Source organism: Bactrocera dorsalis, chromosome 3 (assembly GCF_023373825.1).
Source record: "Bactrocera dorsalis isolate Fly_Bdor chromosome 3, ASM2337382v1, whole genome shotgun sequence".
NCBI classification, from domain to species: domain Eukaryota; kingdom Metazoa; phylum Arthropoda; class Insecta; order Diptera; family Tephritidae; genus Bactrocera; species Bactrocera dorsalis.
Window position 1 is genome coordinate 4,830,865 of NC_064305.1, and position 23,952 is coordinate 4,854,816.

General features: G+C 35.0%; 7 protein-coding genes across 8 annotated transcripts in view; 5 read left to right on the top strand and 2 right to left on the bottom strand.

Moving 5' to 3' along the window:
* Positions 1-23,952, top strand: part of LOC105228353 (uncharacterized) — a 120,142-nt gene that overhangs the window by 81,754 nt on the left and 14,436 nt on the right. The window lies entirely within an intron of this gene.
* LOC105228465 (alpha-tocopherol transfer protein-like) overlaps positions 1-23,952 on the top strand; it is a 91,751-nt gene that overhangs the window by 2,446 nt on the left and 65,353 nt on the right. The gene's annotated exons all lie outside the window — the stretch shown is intronic.
* On the bottom strand, positions 1,849-2,381 carry LOC125777836 (lysozyme B-like). The gene has a single exon (XM_049453749.1). It carries the CDS (start codon positions 2,341-2,343, stop codon positions 1,918-1,920), a length of 426 nt encoding a protein of 141 aa, XP_049309706.1. The 5' UTR covers positions 2,344-2,381; the 3' UTR covers positions 1,849-1,917.
* On the bottom strand, positions 4,059-4,600 carry LOC105228350 (lysozyme B). Its single transcript, XM_011208152.3, has one exon. The coding sequence runs from the start codon at positions 4,555-4,557 to the stop codon at positions 4,132-4,134; it is 426 nt and encodes a 141-aa protein (XP_011206454.1). The 5' UTR covers positions 4,558-4,600; the 3' UTR covers positions 4,059-4,131.
* Positions 5,371-5,913, top strand: LOC105228349 (lysozyme B). The gene has a single exon (XM_011208151.4). The coding sequence runs from the start codon at positions 5,417-5,419 to the stop codon at positions 5,840-5,842; it is 426 nt and encodes a 141-aa protein (XP_011206453.2). The 5' UTR covers positions 5,371-5,416; the 3' UTR covers positions 5,843-5,913.
* LOC105228348 (lysozyme B-like) lies at positions 7,826-8,347 on the top strand. Its single transcript, XM_011208150.2, has one exon. The coding sequence runs from the start codon at positions 7,874-7,876 to the stop codon at positions 8,297-8,299; it is 426 nt and encodes a 141-aa protein (XP_011206452.1). The 5' UTR covers positions 7,826-7,873; the 3' UTR covers positions 8,300-8,347.
* Positions 11,150-11,722, top strand: LOC105228347 (lysozyme B). Its single transcript, XM_011208149.4, has one exon. It carries the CDS (start codon positions 11,204-11,206, stop codon positions 11,627-11,629), a length of 426 nt encoding a protein of 141 aa, XP_011206451.1. The 5' UTR covers positions 11,150-11,203; the 3' UTR covers positions 11,630-11,722.

Sequence of the window (23,952 nt, forward strand, 5' to 3'; positions counted from 1 at the left end):
GTTTATATTTCGTTTTGCCGAATTCATCGAATTGTATTGAAAAACTGAACTGTCCTTATTAATATTAAAAGAAACAACCTTTGAAGTTTTTTGGATAAATACTAGATTTTTCCAAAAACCTTTTTTCCACGACGAGTTTTCTCAAACATCTAATATACATCTAGAGAGATTATTCCAATTAAATGCCATAAATCATGCTTTGAGTTTATGATAACGGCAGCTGAAACTTTCTACAGAATGGATTTCATACTCTTCATGGTAAACAAATATACCTCATGCCACTAGCTAGGCTTATTTAGACGCCATGTGGATACGAACAGAATGTTGGATACAATCACAACATAGAATATATATTGTACAATAAAAACTGTATTGGCAGCAATAAAAAACTATACAGACTAGTAAAACATAGAAAAAAATAAAGAAATTATTAGAATAACGCAAAAACAAAATGTATTCTTTATGAGCTTCAACAGGCACAACTGAATGTACGTCACCAGTAAGTTTCAATGATGCCGTCAGATCAAGAAACCACCGCGGCATCAATAACAATAATATTCAAAACATGAAAGGTTAGTAAAGAAAAGCAAAAAGAATAATTGGAAATAAGAAGAAGTAAAAAGAGAGAAGAACGGTGAAAGAACACTAAAAGCAGAAATGAGAATGTGAAAACTAAAGAACATTCACCAAACGTACGAAAGATTTTTGCTCGCAACACAAACCACAAAACAACAGCCAACAACTGGCAATAGCTGAAAATGCTAAGCAAAGTCGAAAGCAGAAGTTAAGAAAGAGAGGAAAATCTTGAAGAAGGTGCTTGCTAACAGCTAATATCTTAAAGAAAATATAGTCAATATATGAAATTTACATACACATACGAAAGAAGGCCAATGACTCGAAGCAGTCAATGTGTGCTTAATATGCAATCAGAAGAATAACAATGCAACAAAAGCAACTTCTGCAAGCGAAGCGGAAGAAATTGTCTGCCTGTGTTGTTGGTGTGGCAAGTATTGTTTTTCATCTAGCTGGCTAGCTGCTGCCAATATGTAGAGTATCACCGCTAATCGATGTTATGCATATACACACAAACTTGTCACAGAAGACTGTTGCTTCAGGAAGTCTTTATTATGTGAGTTGGTTGGTTAGTTCTTTTGCTTCCTACACCTGTTACTACTACGAGTAATATAGTAAATGTCTAATTATGCAAGGAAGGAAGTGGGATCGCATAAATTTACAGACATGGAAGTGCTAATTTGCTGCACAGTGAGAGAAAACACGAAGAATAGGCTCGCAGCTGCCAGCGCACCTTTATTTTATAGATGTTTAGGAGAATACTGGTATGAAATTTTAGGCATCGGAACATTAGAAATTATTTATTTAACAAAAATAAATTTAGAGGTGCAGCTGTGCGCAATTTGATTAGAAAGAATCATCAAAATCTTTTCATTAGTTACAATGCTAAATTTTTTCACTTGCACTAAAGAATAGACATCGTGAAATATATGTTCAGATTTTCTGACCATTGACCAATGTTTCTGTGAGTATTTTCAGCTTTTCTCTGCCCACTGGTTCGAAAAAATTGGTCTAACCTTAAACCGAAGTTTTCGGCTAACGAGAAAAATTATTAGAAGCTGGAAGTAAAAAATTACATTGGGCATCATAATCGGAGACCCTTACAACATAATATAATCTGAACTGCATTATGCCAACACTTAGTTTAGTTCATGTTCCATTAAGCGCTGTCAAAAAAAAATATTTTTTATTGTCACCCATAAATGTGGTAGACCTACAGATGCATTATTTCGAAATAAGTGCAATAAATAGCAAAAGAGTCTAAAAACATAAAAATTTATACTCAATAAAATTTTATTTTTTCAAACAATAAATCTTTACAAAGTAATAGTATTTTTCAATAGCTTAGAAGCAGTCATCAATGCTTGGCACATAGCCGTCGCAGTAACGCCAAGTTGACCAGGCAGACCAACCTTGCATGCGTAAGACTTCTTGGGCACAACGTACTATGGGCTCGATGTCGTTAGTCAATAATCCATCACAGCCGATGTGGCACTGGTTGTAGGAGAAGCGACCGTCCGCAGGTTGGCACCAGTAGTAGTCGTTGATCTGGAAGAGACCGTAATCGTTGGATCCATTGTAGTTGGTTGGTCCGACGACATCGGTGCGGTAGGAGCTCTCGTGTTCGGCAATACAAGCCCAACGTGCCAATTGATCCCTGGGTACACCCAAGCGAGACATCTCACGAGCTAAAGAGCAACGGTTCAGGACCTCACCGAAGGCTGGTGCGGCTAAAGCCAGAGCGAAGACCAAGAGGGCGAAAGCTTTCATGTTGATTGGTTAATACAGTGGAAAGAACTGATGCTTTCAGTAAGGCGGGTTGCAGCTTTTATACAGATTTGACAAGATTTCATGAAGTGATATCTCCTATCAGTGCCAAACACATATCGTTACTCGCACCGAATTATCAGAATAAAAAAGTACCGGAAAAGTGTATCTAGTCTAAATATTAAGATTTGGTATATTCGAGTATACTAATTTAATGTGATCAATCAGAGATAAAGAGCCTACACACAGATACTGCAACTATTGGGTCGGAGTATACAAATTGCATTTTATTTTTTGTATACACACTGTTGTTAACTTCTTACTACTCGGTGTAACATCTGAAATTTTGGAAAATTATTGTCCCTTTCAACAGCTCATTCAAGTGAAACATAGAGTAGGAGCATGATCTATCTTTTGGCTTTAAAAACATCAGTATGGCTTATATGGTCTTTAAATATTATTGAAGGATGTGACTTGGTGGCAAAAAGTCCCGTGGCTTTACATGCCAAAAAAGAATTATTTGTCATATTATCATACCGCAGGACTGAGTGGAAGGCGCTCCTTTGGCTTTAACTCAACTATATCTTAAAAACTTCTCATACAGAACACTGAAGAGGTAAAAATTAGTATACATATGTACCACATATAATTATGTGGACCCAAATGAACAGACACGCACTCAAGAAATTTTATCGCAAAAAAAAATTTAATTATTATCTAGACGAAAATTTAACTTTTCATAACTAGGGTTGCAACTTCGTATTTGTTCACTATCCGTCCCTCTCCCAAAAATCACTTATACTCGTATACTTAGATTGCTTGTAAACTTCAATTGCATACTTCTTATCATATATTATAATCTTGTCATTGATTAAATGGAAAAGGACACGCTCTGCTGGTTTGTATAATTTAAGTTCTTACTGCAACCTGGACAAAAGTGAGGTTAAATGAGTTAAGAAAATAATTGCACGATTCATATAAGACGTAATGTGAATTAAATTGGGTAAAAACTTAAAAAAATGTTTACAAGTCGCACATTTTGTTTTCCTTTCTTATGCCCAAGAACCCTAATACAATACCTTGTATGCTTGCGACACCCTGCCAGGGAAGTAACTTCTTAAGCTTAAGAAAACAATTTATACATGCATACGTATACTAGGGTGGGTAAAAAAAAATGTTTTTCTCTCGTTTGGCACTCTGAAAAATTGGTAGACAGACGCTTCTAAGAAAACCTTTTCAAGTGTGAGCTCTTAATTGTAACGGTAAAGTCTTCTGCTTACCGATTTTCTATTGTTTTGTGGATTTGGTAGGAAATTGAGTGCCTTTAAAAACCATTATATTTTGAACCACCCTAATGTATACTCCAGTTTTTCCTTTTTAACTTGTACTTATCATTTCAGAGCGAAGTGCCTCCCCCTCATAACTGAAGCATGACGAAGTTCTCGCTTGAGTTAGCCACAAGTACATGTACTTAGATCATAAGTGACTGACTACTTACATATGTACATACATAATTGGTCTGAACTTACCGCAAAAGCATTTTTCTCACAACTAGATACGCCGAATGACAAAGTAATAAATTAGGAAAATATTCCTCCAAAGTAGGAAAAAGAAGTTTCTAGACACCTGGAAAAAATTATTGTCCATCATCAATATTCACTTATCCAAAACAATCTCACTAAAACTGTGTTGAAATAAATAATTGTACAAAATAAAAATTTTTGGACGAACTACACATTTTTATTTCAATTTATATTTTTTAAAAATCATTTACAAAAAATTCTCAGTAGCTTAGAAGCAATCGGCAGTGCTTGGCACATAGCCATCGCAGTAATGCCAGGTGGACCAGGCGGACCAACCTTGCATACGTAAAATCTTTTGAGCACAACGTACTATGGGTTCGATGTCGTTAGTCAATAATCCATCGCAGCTGATGTCACACTGGTTGTAGGAGAAGCGACCGTCAGCAGGTTGGCACCAGTAGTAGTCGTTGATCTGGAAGATACCGTAGTCGTTGGAGCCATTGTAGTTGGTTGGACCGACGACGTCAGTGCGGTAGGAGCTCTCGTGCTCAGCAATACAAGCCCAACGAGCTAACTGATCCCTGGGAACACCCAAGCGAGACATCTCACGAGCCAAGGAGCAACGGTCCAGGACCTCGCCGAAGGCTGGTGCGGCCAAAGCGACAGCGAAGAGCAAGAATGCGAAAGCTTTCATATTGATTAATTAATGCAGTAGGGAGAACTGATGCTTTCGTTGAGGTAGCGAACCGCTTTTAAATGGTTTGCGACGGTATATTTAATAATTCGATAAGTCTTGCAGGCGATAAGAACTTGAACTGTTTTTATAAGATACATACGTATATCAGACGAACAATAATAATCAGCGTAAATTTAAGTGGCACATGTGAGCAAAATCGTATTTTGAAATATTGTTGTTCTCATATTCTGCCAGTATAGGGTGTTAAATAGAGTGATTCTGGTAAGCCAGACCTATACCTAAACTGGCAAGTGCCAGATATCCTTAGCATATGTTAGAAAAACCATTCATTATTTATTAATTGATAAACTATAATTTTTACTTTAAATGGCAAAAGCTCTCTAGTGGAAATTTCGAATAGTTTGACGAAATTTATGAATTACCGTAAAGTAATGATATTAATCGAACAAGCTATTTACGATATCGATTCTCAATACATCACCTCGGCCATTACTGCCAGAAATAGTCACAAAACGCCTTAGAAACTATATGGTTATATACGATAAGTAACTATTATAAATAGTCGAATAAACTACATCGCCATTCATAAGTGAGTTTTAAGGAAATAAGTAAACAAATTATTCTAGTCCCCTTATAGCGTATTCAGTGACGTTTATAAAACTAAATCACATTATATGTATATAATCACCCTGTACATGCGATTGCAATATCAACTGTGATTGTCATACTTATCTATCTCGAAACACTTCACGTTATAACTATTTACTCAATTAGATCTGCTTTCAATTGGTATAAAAGACCACCAAATTTTGTTAAATATTTATCAGTTTTATCCGAACAGTTTCAAATAATCAACATGAAAGCTTTCACCTTCTTGCTCTTCGCTGTGGCTTTGGCCGCACCAGCCTTCGGTGAGGTCCTGAACCGTTGCTCCTTGGCTCGTGAGATGTCTCGCTTGGGTGTTCCCAGGGATCAATTGGCACGTTGGGCTTGTATTGCCGAACACGAGAGCTCCTACCGCACCGATGTCGTCGGCCCAACTAACTACAATGGCTCCAACGACTACGGTCTCTTCCAGATCAACGACTACTACTGGTGCCAACCTGCGGACGGTCGCTTCTCCTACAACCAGTGCCACATCGGCTGTGATGGACTATTGACTAACGACATCGAACCCATAGTACGTTGTGCCCAAGAGGTCTTACGCATGCAAGGTTGGTCTGCCTGGTCCACCTGGCACTACTGCGACGGCTATGTGCCAAGCATTGATGACTGCTTCTAAGCTATTGAGAATTTTTGGTAAATGAATTTGGAAAATATGAATTAAAATAAAAATGTGAATTTGATCCTGAATTTTTTACTTTGTACAATTATTTGTTTCAACGCAGTTTAGGTAATATGGTGTGGAATAAAAGAATATTGGTGGTGGACAATATTTTTTTCCTAGGTGTCCAGAAACTTTTCATTTTTATTTGGCGGAATATTTTTTCTTAATTTATTGCCTTGTCATTCTGCGTGTCTGGTTATGAGAAAAATGCACTTGCTGTGAGCTCAGATCAGTTATGTATGTACATATGTAAGTAGTCAGACACTCAGGATCTAAGTACATGTACTTGCCGCTAACTCAAGCGAGAACTTCGTCATGCTTCAGTTAAGAGGGGGAGGAATTTTATTCTAAAGTGATAAGCAAAAGTTAAAAAGGAAAAATTAGGGTGTGTCAAAAAACATTAATGATTTTTTACTTCGTACTCTGAAAAATTAATTAATATATATCTCATATATCGAAGAAAAAGTCTCAAAGTGTGTGTTCTTAATTGTATCGGGAAGGTCTTTGTCATTGAGTTCATTCATAAGAATTTTTTCTTTCATTAATATAAACAAAGTTTAAACACTTACGAGTAGAATCAGAAAAAAGCATTGGACATATTTTTTTAAGGGCACTCAATTTCCTACAAAATCTACAGAACAAAAAATGTTTTCAGGTAATTGCAAGCGACATACAAACTTTTCTATTTGATAATAAGAAAAAGATAGGAAACCGGTAGGAGGAGTATCCTGTTACAATGTAGAGCTCATACTTGAAGAGGCTTTCCAGAAGTGTCCGTAAACAAATTTGTCAGAGTAACTAAAAAAAAATATTTCGTCTTTTTTAACCCACCCTAGTATACATATGCATATACTATATAAATTGTTTCTTTACGCTTAAAAGTTAAAGTTACTTCTCCGGAAAGGTGTCGTAAGATTATCAGGGTTCTCGGGCACAAGAAAGGAAAACAAAATGTGTTTTTGTTACTTAAATTATAAAAAATGTAACATAGGCTATGCAATTTTTAATATTTCGTATTTTGTTATGCAATTTATATGTATGCCTTATAAGAACCTTGCAATTTTCTTCTGCACTTAGTTCACCTCTCTTTTGTTCAGGTTGCAGTCAAGCACTTAAATTATACAAACCATCAGAGCGTGTCCATTTAATCAATGACAAGATTATAATATATGATAAGAAGTATGCAATTGAAGTTTACAAGCAATCTAAGTATACGAGTATAAGTGATTGTTGCGAGAGGGACGAATAGTGAATAAATACGCAGTTGCAACCTTTGTTGTAAAAAGTTAAATGTTTGTCTACATAATAATTCAACTTTTTCTCACGATAAAATTTCTGGAGTGCGTGTCTGTTCAGATCGATGTAACTACATGTGGTACTTATACCGCTTCAGTGTTCTGTATGAGAAGTTTTTAATATAGAGTTTAGATAAAGCCAAAGGAGCGGCTTCTGCTCTATCCTGCGATATCATAATAAAGCCACAGAACATTTTGCTACCAAGTCACATACTTCGAACACTGTTTAAAGACTATAGAAGCCTAACTGATATTGTTAAACCAAACGATAGCTGATATTGTAGCTCAATGCTTTACAGGACTGAGTTGGTGAAAGAGCAAAACATTTTCCAAATTTTCAGATCTTACACCGTGTAGTAAGAAGTTAGCAATACTGTTTATACAAAAAATAAATTTCAACCTACGGACTTCAACCCAATAGTTGCAGTATCTGTGGTTAGATATGTAAGTCTCTTTATCGCTGATTGACCACATTAAACGAGTATATTCAAATATTATATATCAAATCTTTATGTTTAGCCTAGATAAACTTCTTTCGGTACTTTTTTATTCTGATAATTCGGTGCGAGTAACGATATCCGTTTGGCACTGATATGAGGTATCATTTCACAAAATCTCGTCAAAACTGTATAAAAGCTACACCCCGTTTTACTGAAAGCATCAGTTCTCTATACTGTATTAATAATTCAACATGAAAGCTTTCGCATTCTTGCTCTTCGCTGTGGCTTTGGCCGCACCAGCCTTCGGTGAGGTCCTGAACCGTTGCTCCTTAGCTCGTGAGATGTCTCGCTTGGGTGTTCCCAGGGATCAATTGGCTCGTTGGGCTTGTATTGCCGAACACGAGAGCTCCTACCGTACTGATGTCGTCGGTCCAACCAACTACAATGGCTCCAACGATTACGGTCTCTTCCAGATCAACGACTACTACTGGTGCCAACCTGCAGACGGTCGCTTCTCCTACAACCAGTGCCACATCGGCTGTGATGGACTATTGACTAACGACATCGAACCCATAGTACGTTGTGCCCAAGAGGTCTTACGTATGCAAGGTTGGTCCGCCTGGTCCACCTGGCACTACTGCGACGGCTATGTGCCAAGCATTGATGACTGCTTCTAAAAATGTTTGAAAGTTGTTGATTTTTTATAAATAAATATGTATATACATATATTGAAAAATAATTTTTCTGTTTTGAAGTTATTGTGGTTAGGGATTTTTAGAAACAAAATTTTACGAAGTTTTCTTTTTTATACAAGCCTTGATTTTATAATATTGTACACATCGCTCATTTGCTGCTAGACCGACATAATTCAAAAAACGTGATTTTGGAGTTAATGCTGCAGAATTGTTCGTTAGATCATACTTCATGTTGAGTGAAAAATTCATATGAATACCTCTTATATGCTCCGCTTGAGAAGAGGTGTAAGGTTGGAGTCACCGTGTAAGGTTGTAGTAAGTTGAAAACTTTAAACGCGTTTTCTGGCGAATCGATTTTTTTGACTTATGCCGGTCTTGCAGCAGATGAGCGATCTGTGGTAGATACAAATTCAAACTTCGTTTTAATTCTACAAAACTAGATATAATTTTATAAAATAATATTTTTTACATGGCAAATACTTTATGAGTAAGTGTATGAACCTGACGTCAAGAGTCGAAAGTAAGCTAATATCAAATAATTAACACATTGTCAAAGTCTCATAAAAATAATGTCGAATGTTGTTTTTTACAAGCTTATTTACAAACGAATTCCGTCAACGATTAGCAGGATAAAAAATCAAGACGATGTCTAGATGTTTAGTATGTCTACTGGCCTGTTTGTCCATGGAACCGAAAACTTGAATAAGAAAATATATAAAAATTGTGAAAATTTGTACGTGGATTCGTGGATATACTTGTCACTTGTCATCATGAGATGATCAAACTCTGATCCAAACATTGTCGCAATATGTCCTTAAATATTTTCATTATGTAAAAAATGTAAGGATCTACTCCCTCTAGTCAGACTTTATAACTTATGTATTGGTCAATGTTGAGTAGTCCTTTTTTCTTAATATCAATGTATTAATTTCCGCATAAATGGTAGTTTTAGCAACTTATGATTTCTATGATGAATATTCCAATTTATTTTAATCATGTCGATTTTAAAGTAATTACTTTGCTTACTCTTACCCTTCCTGGCTCAATCGTGTTTATGCAGATTACGCCTTTAGCGTCGGTTGGGATAGAAGGAGGTTAATTGTTGAAGATATATAGGCAAGAATCTTCGGCATAAATTATATTCGTAAAAATCGTCTAATTACTTTTCTTAGCGGGGTAGAGGTGAGTGATTGTACTTTCTTAGTTCAGTTGGTCATGTGATCACTTTTTTCTTCGATATATGAAAATCTATTAATTGAGGTTAGGAACCATTACAAGCTAAGGTCAAGAAACGTACAAAGTAATAGTTTGAACTCATTTTAAATAGGATGTAAAACTATGGAGAAACTATGGACTATGTTTTGTAGTTAATGACTACATAAATTGAAAATAGCAGCAGGAGGAACTTCCCCATCGTTTAAGGTAGTAGTCTGGTAAATTATGCCTATTTTCGTGACTTCTTTAGAGGGTGGTTTTTTATAAGAAAATAAAAATGAATTATCTTAAATATTTAAAATGCTTTTATTTACATATTGAAAATATAAAAAAAAATGTATTTGAAAAAATTTAATACTTTATTACTATTATTATTGTCACTTGTAGTTGGAACCTCAAAAAAATACCCATCCCGGGTGGCCCGGATGATTTTGACTCTTGATGTTATCTGAAATCAAATATTCTTGATTATTCTTAATCTATAGACATGTCATTCTGGTCGGAACTACTGAAGGGGTAAATAACAAAATGGCGGACTTTGAAAAGAAAAGTCATTTTATTTTAGCAAAGAAAGAGTTGTAAAATAAAAGTTATGGGTGAAAAAATTCTCGTTAGTACCGACGAGAGCTATAAGTGTGTAGAACAACTATAAAATTTAAAACCAATCGGTTCAATAGAAAAAGAGTTAGGACCCGAGCCGACCAGGAAAACAATGTTTTGAGAAAAACGCGTTTAAAGTTCGGTCCACCTTAAAAGTTAGTCTCCGAGACGCTCTAGGAAACTCCTTATAACTACCGAAATATTTCGAATTTCTGTCTGAAAATTTAATAGTAAATTCTCAAAACATTGTACTTTCAAATTAAGCGAAAAAATATTTTCGATTTTTTGAACCCAAGTTATCAGACTATTAACTTGAGAAGTGCAAGTCATCACCAAAACTCAGTAAAAACATTTATCCAATTATTTAACAGTTCTTTACGCCTAAAACCGCTTTCCATGAACTAGAATCCGTAATTTTAAAAACTAAAATCAAATCTCATAAAGTGCACGTATCCACAATTTTCTGTTTACTATTCTGGAATTATCTCTCATTTCAATCCACTTCAAAAACATTCGCACATTGAAATTTGCACATTTAACTCCATATCGGTCTACATATGCTGAGGTACAAACAAATCTTGGGGAACCACCTTTCTTCTTTCGCAAATCAGAAGCAAAATCTCTTAATCATGGCTCCCTAACAGACTGGTGAAATCGAAGCAAAATTATCTACACTTAATACTACATCTTATTGACTCCCATATAACAAAATACGCTTATCTTATCATACACAAAACGTAAATTTGTTTGAGAATTTGTTGGAAGTTAATTGCATTATACGAAAAACAACAACAACTGGATGTGTCTGGAAAGTATTTTTAAACAATCTGAAAGTATAAAGTTCAGTATACTTAGATAACTTTTTTCTCAAATTAATACACGTGTAAGATCAATCAATGAATGGCAACAAATATTAGAAATAAAACAAAACTTTATCAAAACTGCCACCAATTATTGGGAACAGAGATTATCATAATAGTTGAATGCGGTTGTTCAGCGCTATAAAAGCCGCTCTAAGGCTGTCAGAAATCATCAGTTCTAAACAGTTCTTTAGAAACAATACATTACACCATGAAAGCTTTTGCCTTCTTGCTCTTCGCTGTGGCTTTGGCCGCACCAGCCTTCGGTGAGGTCCTGAACCGTTGCTCCCTAGCTCGTGAGATGTCTCGCTTGGGTGTGCCCAGGGATCAATTGGCTCGTTGGGCTTGTATTGCTGAGCATGAGAGCTCCTACCGCACCGATGTTGTCGGCCCAACTAACTACAATGGATCCAACGATTACGGTCTCTTCCAGATCAACGACTACTACTGGTGCCAACCCGCGGACGGTCGCTTCTCCTACAATCAGTGTCACATCGACTGCAATGGATTGTTGACCAACAACATCGAACCCATAGTACGTTGTGCTCAAGAGGTGCTACGCATGCAAGGTTGGTCCGCCTGGTCCACCTGGCATTACTGCGACGGCTATGTGCCAAGCATTGATGACTGCTTCTAAAGTGGTTGAATTTGTGATTGATATTGTATTGTAATTGCTTAAAATTGTTGCTGTTCGGTTATGCTAAAATAAAATATTTGCTTATTCTTTAAACTGTTGTAGTACTTACTCGTTCTTTCGCTGTCTCAAGTATAAAGGATCGAATAAAAATTTCTGGCGAAAAAATTTAGAAGCTTCTTGTCTACGGAACCTTATGCTTTCGATACTAACAAATAGAATTTCAATAGAAATTTCTACGAATCCACAACAATACAACACCACAAGCCAAGAAAATAGGCCACCTCCCAGCCAGCAATGAACGGAGTGTTTTACTGGAAAATTGCGTGGTTGCATGTGGGTGCAGACGTCGCTTGTGAATAGATGGCGGGCATACAATAGAACGTTTAACTACCGCATTTTCTGTGTTGCGCATGCGTAGCAACTCATGTCGCATGCCTCAAATTACCGACAACTTGTAAGTATTTGACAAGAAAAACATTTGTTTGTGTTTTCACATGGCTTTCTCCAGTTACGGTAGAATTTTTGTCAGCAAGCACTGCTAATGGCTATCCCTGTTCAATTTCCTTACCCATTCAGGCTGTATGTGTGTATTTATATGTAAGTAGGTATGTATAGTATACCGCGGTGCTTATGGCAGTATACCGTTAAACAATGCTCTTGACGCATTTGTTCCGTGTGGTTAAACTAACATGATTTCCACATGTCATACCGCAACCGCAACAATTTACATGCAACAACATGCAACTTGTGCAAAAACAACTTGTAATTGCATGCCATGAAACAATGGGCGAAGACGTCAATGCTATCATCATGATCTGCATCTTGTCAATTCTTGATGCTTTTGTTTAGCGCGCATTTAAACGCTTAATTCTTTTATATTTGCTTGCCTCAAAGTTGGTTGCTGGTAATGCCAACGAGCTGCAGCGCAGAAATATGAGTAGTATCCGCCTCTGCCTAGCAGTCTAACCTAGAACTTTCTCACACTTCCGACAATCACGCATACACACATACATATGTGCGTATGGCTATAAGTTCTGCGTGAAGTTTAGTTGCATTCAAAGTCATTTAAATTATGCAAATTATTGTTGTGCGTCTGTGTATGTGTGGCCGTGTGTGTGTTAAGCATGCTTTCATCGCTTTTAATCGTTTTCCAAGTATTACGATTGCTTCTTTCACAATTTTTTTTCACAGAATTTCCTTGGCATACATACAATTCTATAATCTTCATTTCTTTTGTGCTGTTTCTATTCCCTATTCCTCGTTTTTTTCTTTCACGCTGCCATTTTAGTTGTCTTAAAAGTCGTTTTAGCGCCCATTCAACGCCGCCTAAGTTCGATTTATTTCTAACATCAGCTTCCTATTCAACGTTGCTGCTTCCCACGCCTTCAGCTGCCTTTTTTGCCAGCTTTTATGATTTATTCACAGAAGTGACTATTTTCTAAAATGATCTTTCTTCGTTAGAAGACATGAGGGAGAGATCAACAAAGGAACTTTTTATTTAGATTTTTTTGGAAATAAAATTAATATATAGTACGTATGTATACAAGTATATAGAGTCTACCAATAGGAATTGCGTGATTTTGACAGCTCGTGGCGGCCATGTTTGTTTACGGATTTGTGTCAAGTTTTGTCAATGTGTTCAGTGTGATTTGTTATCTCATAACATCGTTTTTCACTTTGGTGCTGCACGAACTTTTAGCCGTAGTGCTGCAACTGGTCATCGAAAATTGGCGTAAAAGGATGGAGATATGCTAATGGAGCCGTGCTGGCAATTTGGCCGATATTTTGTTCAAATCATAACTGGCATAAAATTAACGGCATAACAAAAAACATCAACCATTTTGACCAAATTTCAGTGTTTTATATTATTTTAACATCACTTCGTTCTTCTTTGGAGACCCTATATTTTAAAATACCCTGAATTAACCTTACTTTACTTACAGGTCCTACAAAAATAACTCCTTGTCTATATCATAATATTTTTTATAAAATATTAGTTTGATTATTCTAAAGTAAACATTTAAATTTCTTTTTATTTTAGGTAAGCACCCATGGCGTACGATTAGCTTTTGAAAATTTGGATTTTCAGTAAAAAACTAGTGGTAAGTTACTTTTCGACTCAAATGTACAACAAAGAGAGAGTCTCCTACAGCCTTATTGCACGTACTGGTATGAAACAAAATTAAATTTTATAAACTCGAAATTAATGATTTTTAGCTTATCACTGACGTCCTGAATACATTTCTGATATTTAGAACTCAAACTTTGAGCAATTGGGTCACTGCTTTAAAACAGAGTATAAAAACATTGTTGTAATTCATTAGAATCTTTCAGGATAATTTCGATAATTTTCGTGTGGAAATATTGAAAATATGGAAGCACAGCATGATTTTTCTTTTTCGCAAAAATTGCTCTTGTATTGACACTTTTTGCAAATATGTAGGTAAATAGCATATTTTCATATTCCACCTCTACAACTGCATTAAAAATCACCTTAAACTAAATTAAAATATTTGGCTCTAGACTCCAAATGCATACCATGACAATAATCAAACTGTTGACAGTTTGTCAACATAAAAGTGACAGCTGTCAACAACTAAATTGCAGAATAGGCAAGAAAAATCCAAGCACACATGCAAAGGTACAGTTGAGAAGAAAAAATTAATAAAATTATGCAAACAGCGGAAAAGGCATATGTAGCAAATAAATAAAAGCTAAGGTGGGAAAAGAAATGAAAAATCGCCAACGACAAAAATGCAAATGAAAAGCATTTGTTACTCACAGCCGAGCGCAAAAAAAAATTATACAATTGGCTAGGGAGATAGCAACACAAGATGTGCATAATTTAGTGTGAACAAAAATGCGTGGGACTAACAACAACAGCAGCAAATACACAATGGACCAAGATAAGGCAAGAAATAGAAATGGTTATGGGCAATAAATGTGCGACAAAGTGAGAATATTTAGTAGCAAGGTATAAAGTATTCATATATTAAACATAATAAATTAAACTTCTTAACTAAATTGCACACATATATACAGAAATTAAGTAATTTTCTGGTATAAAATAAAAGAAAGCGCAAAATGAAAATTTAACGCAATTAAAATGCTAAATATCATATACATACATATGTGTATGTACGCATATGGATATACAGACATTGGCAATAAAACAATTATGCGCTAATTTGGTGGAAGTCATAAAGAAATAGTGTCTTCAAAAAACTACACTCAGCAATTGAATTGAATGCGCACGCGAAAAGAGCTAGCTGGAATTAGAAACTGTGTGACTGAATGCTGCAAAGTGTCAACGTATGTAAGAAAGAGTTGCCGTTGAAAAATGTGACAAACGAGCAACACGTCATGATTGCATTTAAGATAAGCTAACCTCGCCATCAGCGGCGACAGTAGCAGCCGCCGCACGACCATTCATCATTACGGCAAGAAGCAAAGAAAATAAAGAAAGCTTTCTTACCTAAGTGTACAAAAATACTATGTATATGACAAAAAAACATAAATAAGCTAAACGTCAGCTCAACTACCGACTTACCGAGTTACCGAGTCGGTAGATAAAAATATTTTCCCAAGCAACCGCGTACCAAAATAGTCATCATCTGCTATATACATATGTATGCCGTGCCGAAATAATTGGCTCGAGCAAAAAATTTTAGCACTAAAATATATTATAAAATTTTACTGCACTCGCCATTATATGCGCTTAAAGACAGTAATAAAGTAAAATAATATACAAAATGTAAATTTTGTGAAAAAAATAATTGCCTGCTGACTTAGAAATAGAGATTTTCTCACATGCTTTCTAGGCAGCCTTTAATGTGTAATTTTTTCGTTGAGAAATTAACTTTTGGAACACTAAATGAAATTCATTCGCTGAGATCAATAATCTTTTCGTTGAGTTATGAACTTTTGAAACACCAAATGAAATTCATGCGATCATAATGATCATGAGATCAGAGTTCAGATATTGTGTGCCAATTGTGAGTCTCAATATTATTTCTGTCTTATACATAGACCGATCTATAGCGATTTTTTGAAGTGAACTATAATATTTATTTTATATAGACCTAATTAAGGATTAGCTTAGCTTTCGTGACTCACAAATATTGCAGTGAAGACCTTTTACTATTTTAATGAAGCGAAATCACTTTCTCGCAGCTTATGCGCGATAGATTTTTTATAACCCTTAACGTGCTGAGAGGCCATTGAAGCTTCTAGTTACATATTGGAAAACGATGTTTTTGAGCTCCGTCAGAAGCTGACATTTGTGCAATTGCTTTGACCGTTGTACAAACGTTTATATGTAATAACTCTTCAGTGATCCTTATAATGGCTGCCAACATATATAACTTATGTATAGGTTATCTGTTAACAGTTCATTTGAAATGGAATTTCTCATGAATCTGTCAGGTTTTTATGAATCATTGATGCGAGAATTTACCGTCATTAGCCTCATCACTCATCCGACCAATCATTATTTTTAAAATGCCTTACTTTCTAATCTTACAGTTTTATGGATTTATAAGACCTCATTGCTGCATTTTTATATAACCTTTACTGCAAATACACACTTTCTTTTTTCTAGATATTTTCGGTTTTTTCCCCCAGCAAGTAGTAAGCCAAGTTGACAGGTTCTTAAACATGGCTTCAATGTTTGAATATATCACTCAACTAATCGCTGTGATATTTATCAGAATTTTTTCTAATTCTATCAAATCTCACTTCAAATATACCCTTTGGGTTCTACCCAAAGACCTTTAGTCTGTTTACAGCGTAAATATTAGAATAAAAGCTCTCAAAAGCCATCGCAAATACAGCCTTACAAGCAATATAATTACGCAATTGCTATTGTTGACAGAAGTGCTCACCAATTAAAATGCCATTCAACAAGTTTCTTTACACAAATGAGTATTTCATACCACCACTTAAGTAGGTGCGGATCATACTCGTACGCGTACGACCGTGTATTTTAAGCATCTGCAAATATTGTACAGTAGCTTACGTATTAACAGTCAACAATTGAACTGCTGATTATCGATTGTTGACACTTGGAACAAAACAAAGCAAGCGTAACCGTTAACTTCGGCTGTCCCGAAGCTATAATACTCGTATCAAGCACATGCGCAATTTTTTTTAGCATATAGGGGTATGAAAAGATACAATATTTTTCTGGGTTTTGTGCGAACAGTTTGTATGACAGCTATATGCTATAGTGGGCCGATTTTAACAATTTGTTCCGAGATCTTAGAATTGGCTTGTAAAGGGTGATTTTTTAAGAGCTTGATAACTTTTTAAAAAAAAAAAACGCATAAAATTTGCAAAATCTCATCGGTTCTTTATTTGAAACGTTAGATTGGTTCATGACATTTACTTTTTGAAGATAATTTCATTTAAATGTTGACCGCGGCTGCGTCTTAGGTGGTCCATTCGGAAAGTCCAATTTTGGGCAACTTTTTCGAGCATTTCGGCCGGAATAGCCCGAATTTCTTCGGAAATGTTGTCTTCCAAAGCTGGAATAGTTGCTGGCTTATTTCTGTAGACTTTAGACTTGACGTAGCCCCACAAAAAATAGTCTAAAGGCGTTAAATCGCATGATCTTGGTGGCCAACTTACGGGTCCATTTCTTGAGATGAATTGTTGTCCGAAGTTTTCCCTCAAAATGGCCATAGAATCGCGAGCTGTGTGGCATGTAGCGCCATCTTGTTGAAACCACATGTCAACCAAGTTCAGTTCTTCCATTTTTGGCAACAAAAAGTTTGTTAGCATCGAACGATAGCGATCGCCATTCACCGTAACGTTGCGTCCAACAGCATCTTTGAAAAAATACGGTCCAATGATTCCACCAGCGTACAAACCACACCAAACAGTGCATTTTTCGGGATGCATGGGCAGTTCTTGAACGGCTTCTGGTTGCTCTTCACCCCAAATGCGGCAATTTTGCTTATTTACGTAGCCATTCAACCAGAAATGAGCCTCATCGCTGAACAAAACACGCGCGCGAAACACATTTCGAACCGAACACTTGATGACATGACAAAGCATACTGAGCATCTTTCTCTTTGACACCATGTCTGAAATCCCACGTGATCTGTCAAATACTAATGCATGAAAATCCTAACCTCAAAAAAATCACCCGTTATAATTGATCGTGCCGAATTTCATAAAGATATCTTGTCAAATAAAAAAGTTTTCCATACCAAAACTTGATTTCGATCGATGAATTAGGGACGGCAGCTACTTCGCCGACAAAATATTGACTTGGAGCCTGTTGCTACGCTCGCTCCCAATCTGAACTATGGTACACGATTGGACAACTTACAGCATACAAATACTTGTATGTACATACATATGAGTATTTCTGCTTGATTTTCATTTTCCTCTGCTTATATTTATTGTTGCTTTTGCATTTATCTAATCAATTAACCAAATTCGCTACACTTCGAAGACTAATGAACACAAATAGTTGTGTTGTTAAACAATTTGTTAAGTAATTGCATGCCAAGGTGTGTAAAACAAGGCAATAAAGCCAAGTAAAAAATTTAATTAATTCAAATCGCCAACGCTGAGCGGTAAGCGTGTAAAAATTATATATATGTATGCACATATATTTTTATTTTTTTCTCATGCATTTTTCGATCAACCAACCAATCAACCACCCTTAACGGTCTCATTCAATTTAGTTCAAATCATTTTTTATATTTTTATATGACTATGTCATACGAGTATCATATCATGACACTTCAACTACCGTTAACCGCATTCGAATCACGTTGAATGCGACAGTTTTGTTGATAAACTCATTATTTATGATTTACTGCTTAGATTAGACCTTTGTGACAATTTGTATGCGTTTAATTGAGCAGAAACACGCCCACTGCCGTGATAAAAGTTATACTTATAAATACATACATATGTCGATTCGGAAACCGATTTTATGGGTATTGTAGATTCTAATAATTTACAGCGATTGGTTAATGAATGGGCGTGTTGGCGCCTTTATCATATGTAACATGAATTATACGCTTTTTTCAGCAGCCAGCGTTTGTTGTTTGATAAGCTTATCAGCACTGTGGAGGAGGGAGCCGAATAAATAAATTAGAGGCTTGGATCAGATTACTCTTGCAATAAGTAGCTGCAATTATCTGAAAGTTCGTACCTATAAAATCATTGCACCAACATAAAAGTATTGCTTAATATTAGGCTTTTTAGACACCATAATACATATCATTCAGCAATAAGTTTCTTGAGTTTGATAAATGCTGTACTCCGAAAATCACTAAAAAATAAGAGAAATGGTTCAACAGACTTACTAGAAATTGAAGAGCGATCAACTTTAGCAATTTCTTCAAAACTCAAGCGCGACTATTTTGATCACACTGAAGAATCTGTAGTGATTAATGCACAAAACCCCATTTTAACTCATTTTTTCGACCGATATTAAAAAATATTTCTAAGAGTAATGAATATGTCTCATGTATGTTTCCTCGCTGAAAAAGTTTCTTGAAAATGTGGGGAAATGAACACGAATAACCGATGCAGATGGTGAATCATCGCACTTCTTTGTGCAATAAGTTCAACATAGTAAAAATTGAAAAAATCACCTTTAGAGCTTCACAAAACGACAATAATTACAAATTCACCTTTCAAATTGATCACAGTAGTATATATGTGTACCATATACTTTATCGGTGTTCGGGCTATAATAACATTTTACTTTATTGTTGTTTAAGACAAACCACATAACTAAGTGTAACACCATTTTCACGGCACTTTGCCACTACCATATATACATAAGTCCATATTTACATAAGTCTGTATATACATACGCAATACTATATCAAAAATATTGAATAAAAAACCACTATTTGCAAAATAAATACTTTAACAAGCATATCGCCTGCATTGAAAATAGTAAACATTTCTGAGATTGAAGCAAATATGAATATGGTGAATTATTAAGTTGCAACAACGGCACAAAAATTATTAACCATTTTGGCGTAAGCGCCAATGACAAAATCACAAAGTCGGCTATTACATGTAGTAACGGTGAATATGTATATGTAAACATACATACGCATTGTCAACACCATATTTACCGCAAGCAATTAGGCGCTTAGTGTCGCAGCTGTGACAGTTAAGCGTGCAACAAATCAATAAGACGGAATAAGTGGCAACAGTTGTGGCAACTTGTTTTCAGTGCGGCGGAGATGCCGTTAAACGTCAGAAATGGCCAATAAAAGTGAAAACATGGTTACAATAAAAATAAAAACAACTAGCAAAATTTGTACAAACTGTAAAAGAAAATAAAGATGCTAAAAATAAACATTACAGCACCACAACAAGCCGACCGAACGGACAGACGGCTGGTGAGTCGACTGAGTAGAGTACCAGAACCGCAGAGCTCACGACGCAGTGGACTACTAGCGCGTTTCGACAGTTACGCGCCAGGCAAAGTAACGGCATTGGCTGCCATTTGGTCGACTCATTTGCCTGCTGCATGAATAGCAACAAATTTTTGTCATCACTCATCACACTCAACCATTGGCTGTCCGCATTTTCCATACCAACTTGTGTTGCAACTGTTTAATCGCTTTGAAAACTCATTGATTCGCTCAGCTCTGCGTTCATTGGACGTTAATTTGTCAGCATTTAATGTCGTCAAGGAGTTGTACACGCTTAATTGCCACGAAAGAAAGTGAAACTGTTACACATGCAACGGCAATATTATATGTTGCAAGTAAATATTCAATAACAAACCATAAGTAACAACATGCTGCAGTGAAACCGGTCTAAGGCGAAATTCTGTAACACAATGATTTTGATAGCTGAACTAACGCATAGTATGACCTTTTAGGTACGGTAAGCTTAATATAACTGTAACAGGTGGGCTGAAAAGTTCGAAGGTTAACATTGAAAACAATTTTTTTTGAACAATTTGATTTTATTATTAAATATATGTAGTTATCTTCGAGGGTGAGCGATCAAAAAATTTTTTTTTCAAAACCATTTTTATAATACAATTAAACCTCAAAAGAAGCCTCAATTTCTACGAATACCTCTTCGATGAAAATTTCTTCCAGGCGAGCATTCTCTTGATCTCTGAAAACAAGAAATAGTCGTTGGGGACCAGGTCTGATGAATACAATGGATGCAGAAACAATTCGAAGACCAATTCATGGATTTTTGCCATCCATTTCACACTGACTGTGCAATTGTTTCGTGAAACTGAACTTTCCTGTTCTTCAAATGTGGCCGTTTTGCGACGATTTCGTCCTCCAAACGGTTCAATAACGTCGTGTAATAGTCGTTCTTTTTGATGGTTCTTCCTTTTTCAAGTTAGTCAATAAAAATTATTTCATGCGAAACCCAAAATATAGACACCATAAACTTGCCTGCTGCGTTTTTCCACGCTATTGAGCGAGTTCATCGTATGCAGTCCACTCAGATGACCGCCGATTGGACTTCGGAGTGAAAAGATGGAGCCATGTTTCATCCATTGTCACATATCAGCGCAAAATCTCGGGTTTATTATGCTTGAACATCTCCGAACATCGTCCAGTCTTCGATGCTCATGGCACCACGTCTAAACTTAGCATACCAATACTTGATGGTAGATTTACCTGGGACAGTATCCGGAAACTTCTCATCAAACCAGGTTTTTGCTTCAAATGTATATCTTCCTTTCCAAAAACAATATTTTATCAACACTCTAAATTCCTTTTTCTTCATTTTTTTCACAATAACAAAAGTTGCTTCAGTGAAACTAATGATTCGGCAGCTGTCAAAGTTATTCACAAGTCTTTTGAAGGTCAGGGCTGACTAAAAATCATATGGAATTAATTGTATCAGCGCCATCTGTATATATATTCTATTTATATAATTATCTCATACTAAAAGTTCTTCGAATGTATTCTATGAATTACCTTCAATGAAATGGCATATCTTATCAAATTTCAAAAAAAGGTGTGTGCTTAAAAAGTTAAAAAAAATTATTATCGCTGAATAGCGGTACTTGAACCATAGAAATTTGAAGAACATCTTCTCGAAGCTAAAGGCGAAAATAAAAACGAAAAAAGCAAATCTTATCTTAATTTCATTAAAATCAGTGAAAAAATTCGTAACTAAAAATTGTGCAGCTGAAATAATATATCAAGGTTAAAACAACTATGGAAATGGAAGTTGAATTGTATACTTTTTACTTCTTCTCAAGCACCAAATCAAATGTCTATACTTTATGCTATAAACCAAGAAGAAATTTAAAAATTGTAGTAATCTTTACATAATTCACTATAAGAATTTTTTTTGCAAACGAAAGCTCTGCTGGGGAATATGAAAGCTTAAATGAAAATTTAGTGAAAGCTCTCAGAGTATAAAGCTTTTAAAAGTTTTATTAGGAAGTTTCAAAAATTGTATTAATCTTTACAAAATTTCACCATAAGAAGCTTTCTTGCAAACGAAAGCTCTGCTGGGGAATATGAAAACTTGAATGAAAATCAAGTGAAAGCTCTCGAAAGCTTAAAGCTTTTACAAGTTTAACTAGTTATATTTACAAGCTAAAAATTTTGAACCGAGAAATTTATTTATTAAAATATTTAATATAATTGCTTTATTCGTAGTTATGGTATATTCTCTATTTTTAAATACAATAAAATCGCTTAAAATTAGCTAGCGTCATTCAAAATCTTCAAAGTAATCACCAATGCTTTTATCAATTCATTCACATGTATACATATGTGGTTTCTATTGATACCAGAGATATTATTTATGTGCCGTTTTTTGAAATTGTTTTTAATTTTATAAGTACTTACGCGCGATATTGACCACTTACCGCTTATCAATGCAACCAAATATTCATGGAAGCCTTAACCAAAATATCAACAACTAATTAAAAATTGCTAAAAGGCTGTTATGACTTTTGAAACTGATAATAAATTGAAAAGTGGGCATTTACGTTGAAGTTAAAGCTTAAAACATAAGCGCCTATATGCATGCAATAATTTTTGCTTTCTTTGCTATCAAAGTGCATAAAATCACAATTTTCTATATTTCGTTTATTTTCAGTTGATAATCTTTTGCAATAGAAAGTTGCTTTAACTGCTTCTTTTGCAAAGAAAAATCACAAAATATGTACTCACATAGTAGTCGTGCGAAATTTCCAAGCAGTTAGTCGTAAATTTTGGATTCGCAGTTAAATTCGAAGTCATGAAATTGCAGCGGCATTGCAGAAGAAGCCGCAAAAGGTGACTATGTGCAATTCACACAGGTTAAGACTGCAGGTGGAAGTAGTATGTACATATGTATCTATGTATATATACATATACATGTAGAAAAGCAGATGCTTGCTGCGCCTGCGCGTTTTTGCTGACGCTTTTATCAACACGTTTGTCTGCGCCATTAAATTTTAGCTACTGTCGTTGGCTTCAAATGAGTTTTGAATTTTATTTTTATTTTATTTACGGTATTATCATTATAATCTTAGTCATTAATTTTCTTCTGCAATAACTAAATTTTTCCTTTTTAATATTAATTTTTTTTTCTTTGTTTTTGACCGGTGAATATTTAGCACGACTTTTGTTTCAACTAAATGGAAAATATATTTTCTTTTTAACTCCGAATTCATTAATTACATTTGTCTTAATAGAGTAATAGTTGACTTTTATTAAAAAAAGAATCGTTAAATTTATTGGTAGAATAATTTGACGTTGCAAACAAAATTACAACATTAAACTAAATTTTCTTTCAGAACTACCCAAACCTATCCAAACAATTTTTTTTGCACAAAATACCGCCTATTTTACTCAAAAGTAATTTCAAAAATATAAATTATAAATAATAAAGAAATAATTGAAATATTAAAATTAATAAGAGTGTTATAAAAATAAAAAAAAAATATATTAACATATTATAATACTTTATTTTCTTAAGAAAACTAAATTTAATATATAAATTTTCAGGGGCGTACGCAAAAGGAAATTTTAAGACTTCAAACACTACCCTAAATTAATTTCAAAATCAACAACTGAAAAAATTGATTTAAAAAAAAAATTAATACATAATTTACAGGGGCATACGCAAAGGGGAGTTTTAGGGGTTCAAATGCCCCCCTAAATTTATTCGAAAAATCAAAAGCAGAAAAGATTGCTTTGAAAAAATATTGTTCTAATATAAAGTTTACAGAGGCGTACCAAAGAGGAATTTTTGGGGGCACAAACACTCCACTAAATTAATTTAAAAAAATTCCAAACAGAAAAATTTGCTTCGTAATAAAAATTAATATACAATTTACAACGGCGTACGCGAAGCTGAAT

Bases quoted from the DNA above. Each gene is read 5' to 3' on its own strand.
- LOC105228348 (XM_011208150.2), top strand. From the start codon at position 7,874: ATGAAAGCTTTCGCATTCTTGCTCTTCGCTGTGGCTTTGGCCGCACCA.
- LOC105228347 (XM_011208149.4), top strand. From the start codon at position 11,204: ATGAAAGCTTTTGCCTTCTTGCTCTTCGCTGTGGCTTTGGCCGCACCA.
- LOC105228350 (XM_011208152.3), bottom strand. From the start codon at position 4,557: ATGAAAGCTTTCGCATTCTTGCTCTTCGCTGTCGCTTTGGCCGCACCA.
- LOC105228349 (XM_011208151.4), top strand. From the start codon at position 5,417: ATGAAAGCTTTCACCTTCTTGCTCTTCGCTGTGGCTTTGGCCGCACCA.
- LOC125777836 (XM_049453749.1), bottom strand. From the start codon at position 2,343: ATGAAAGCTTTCGCCCTCTTGGTCTTCGCTCTGGCTTTAGCCGCACCA.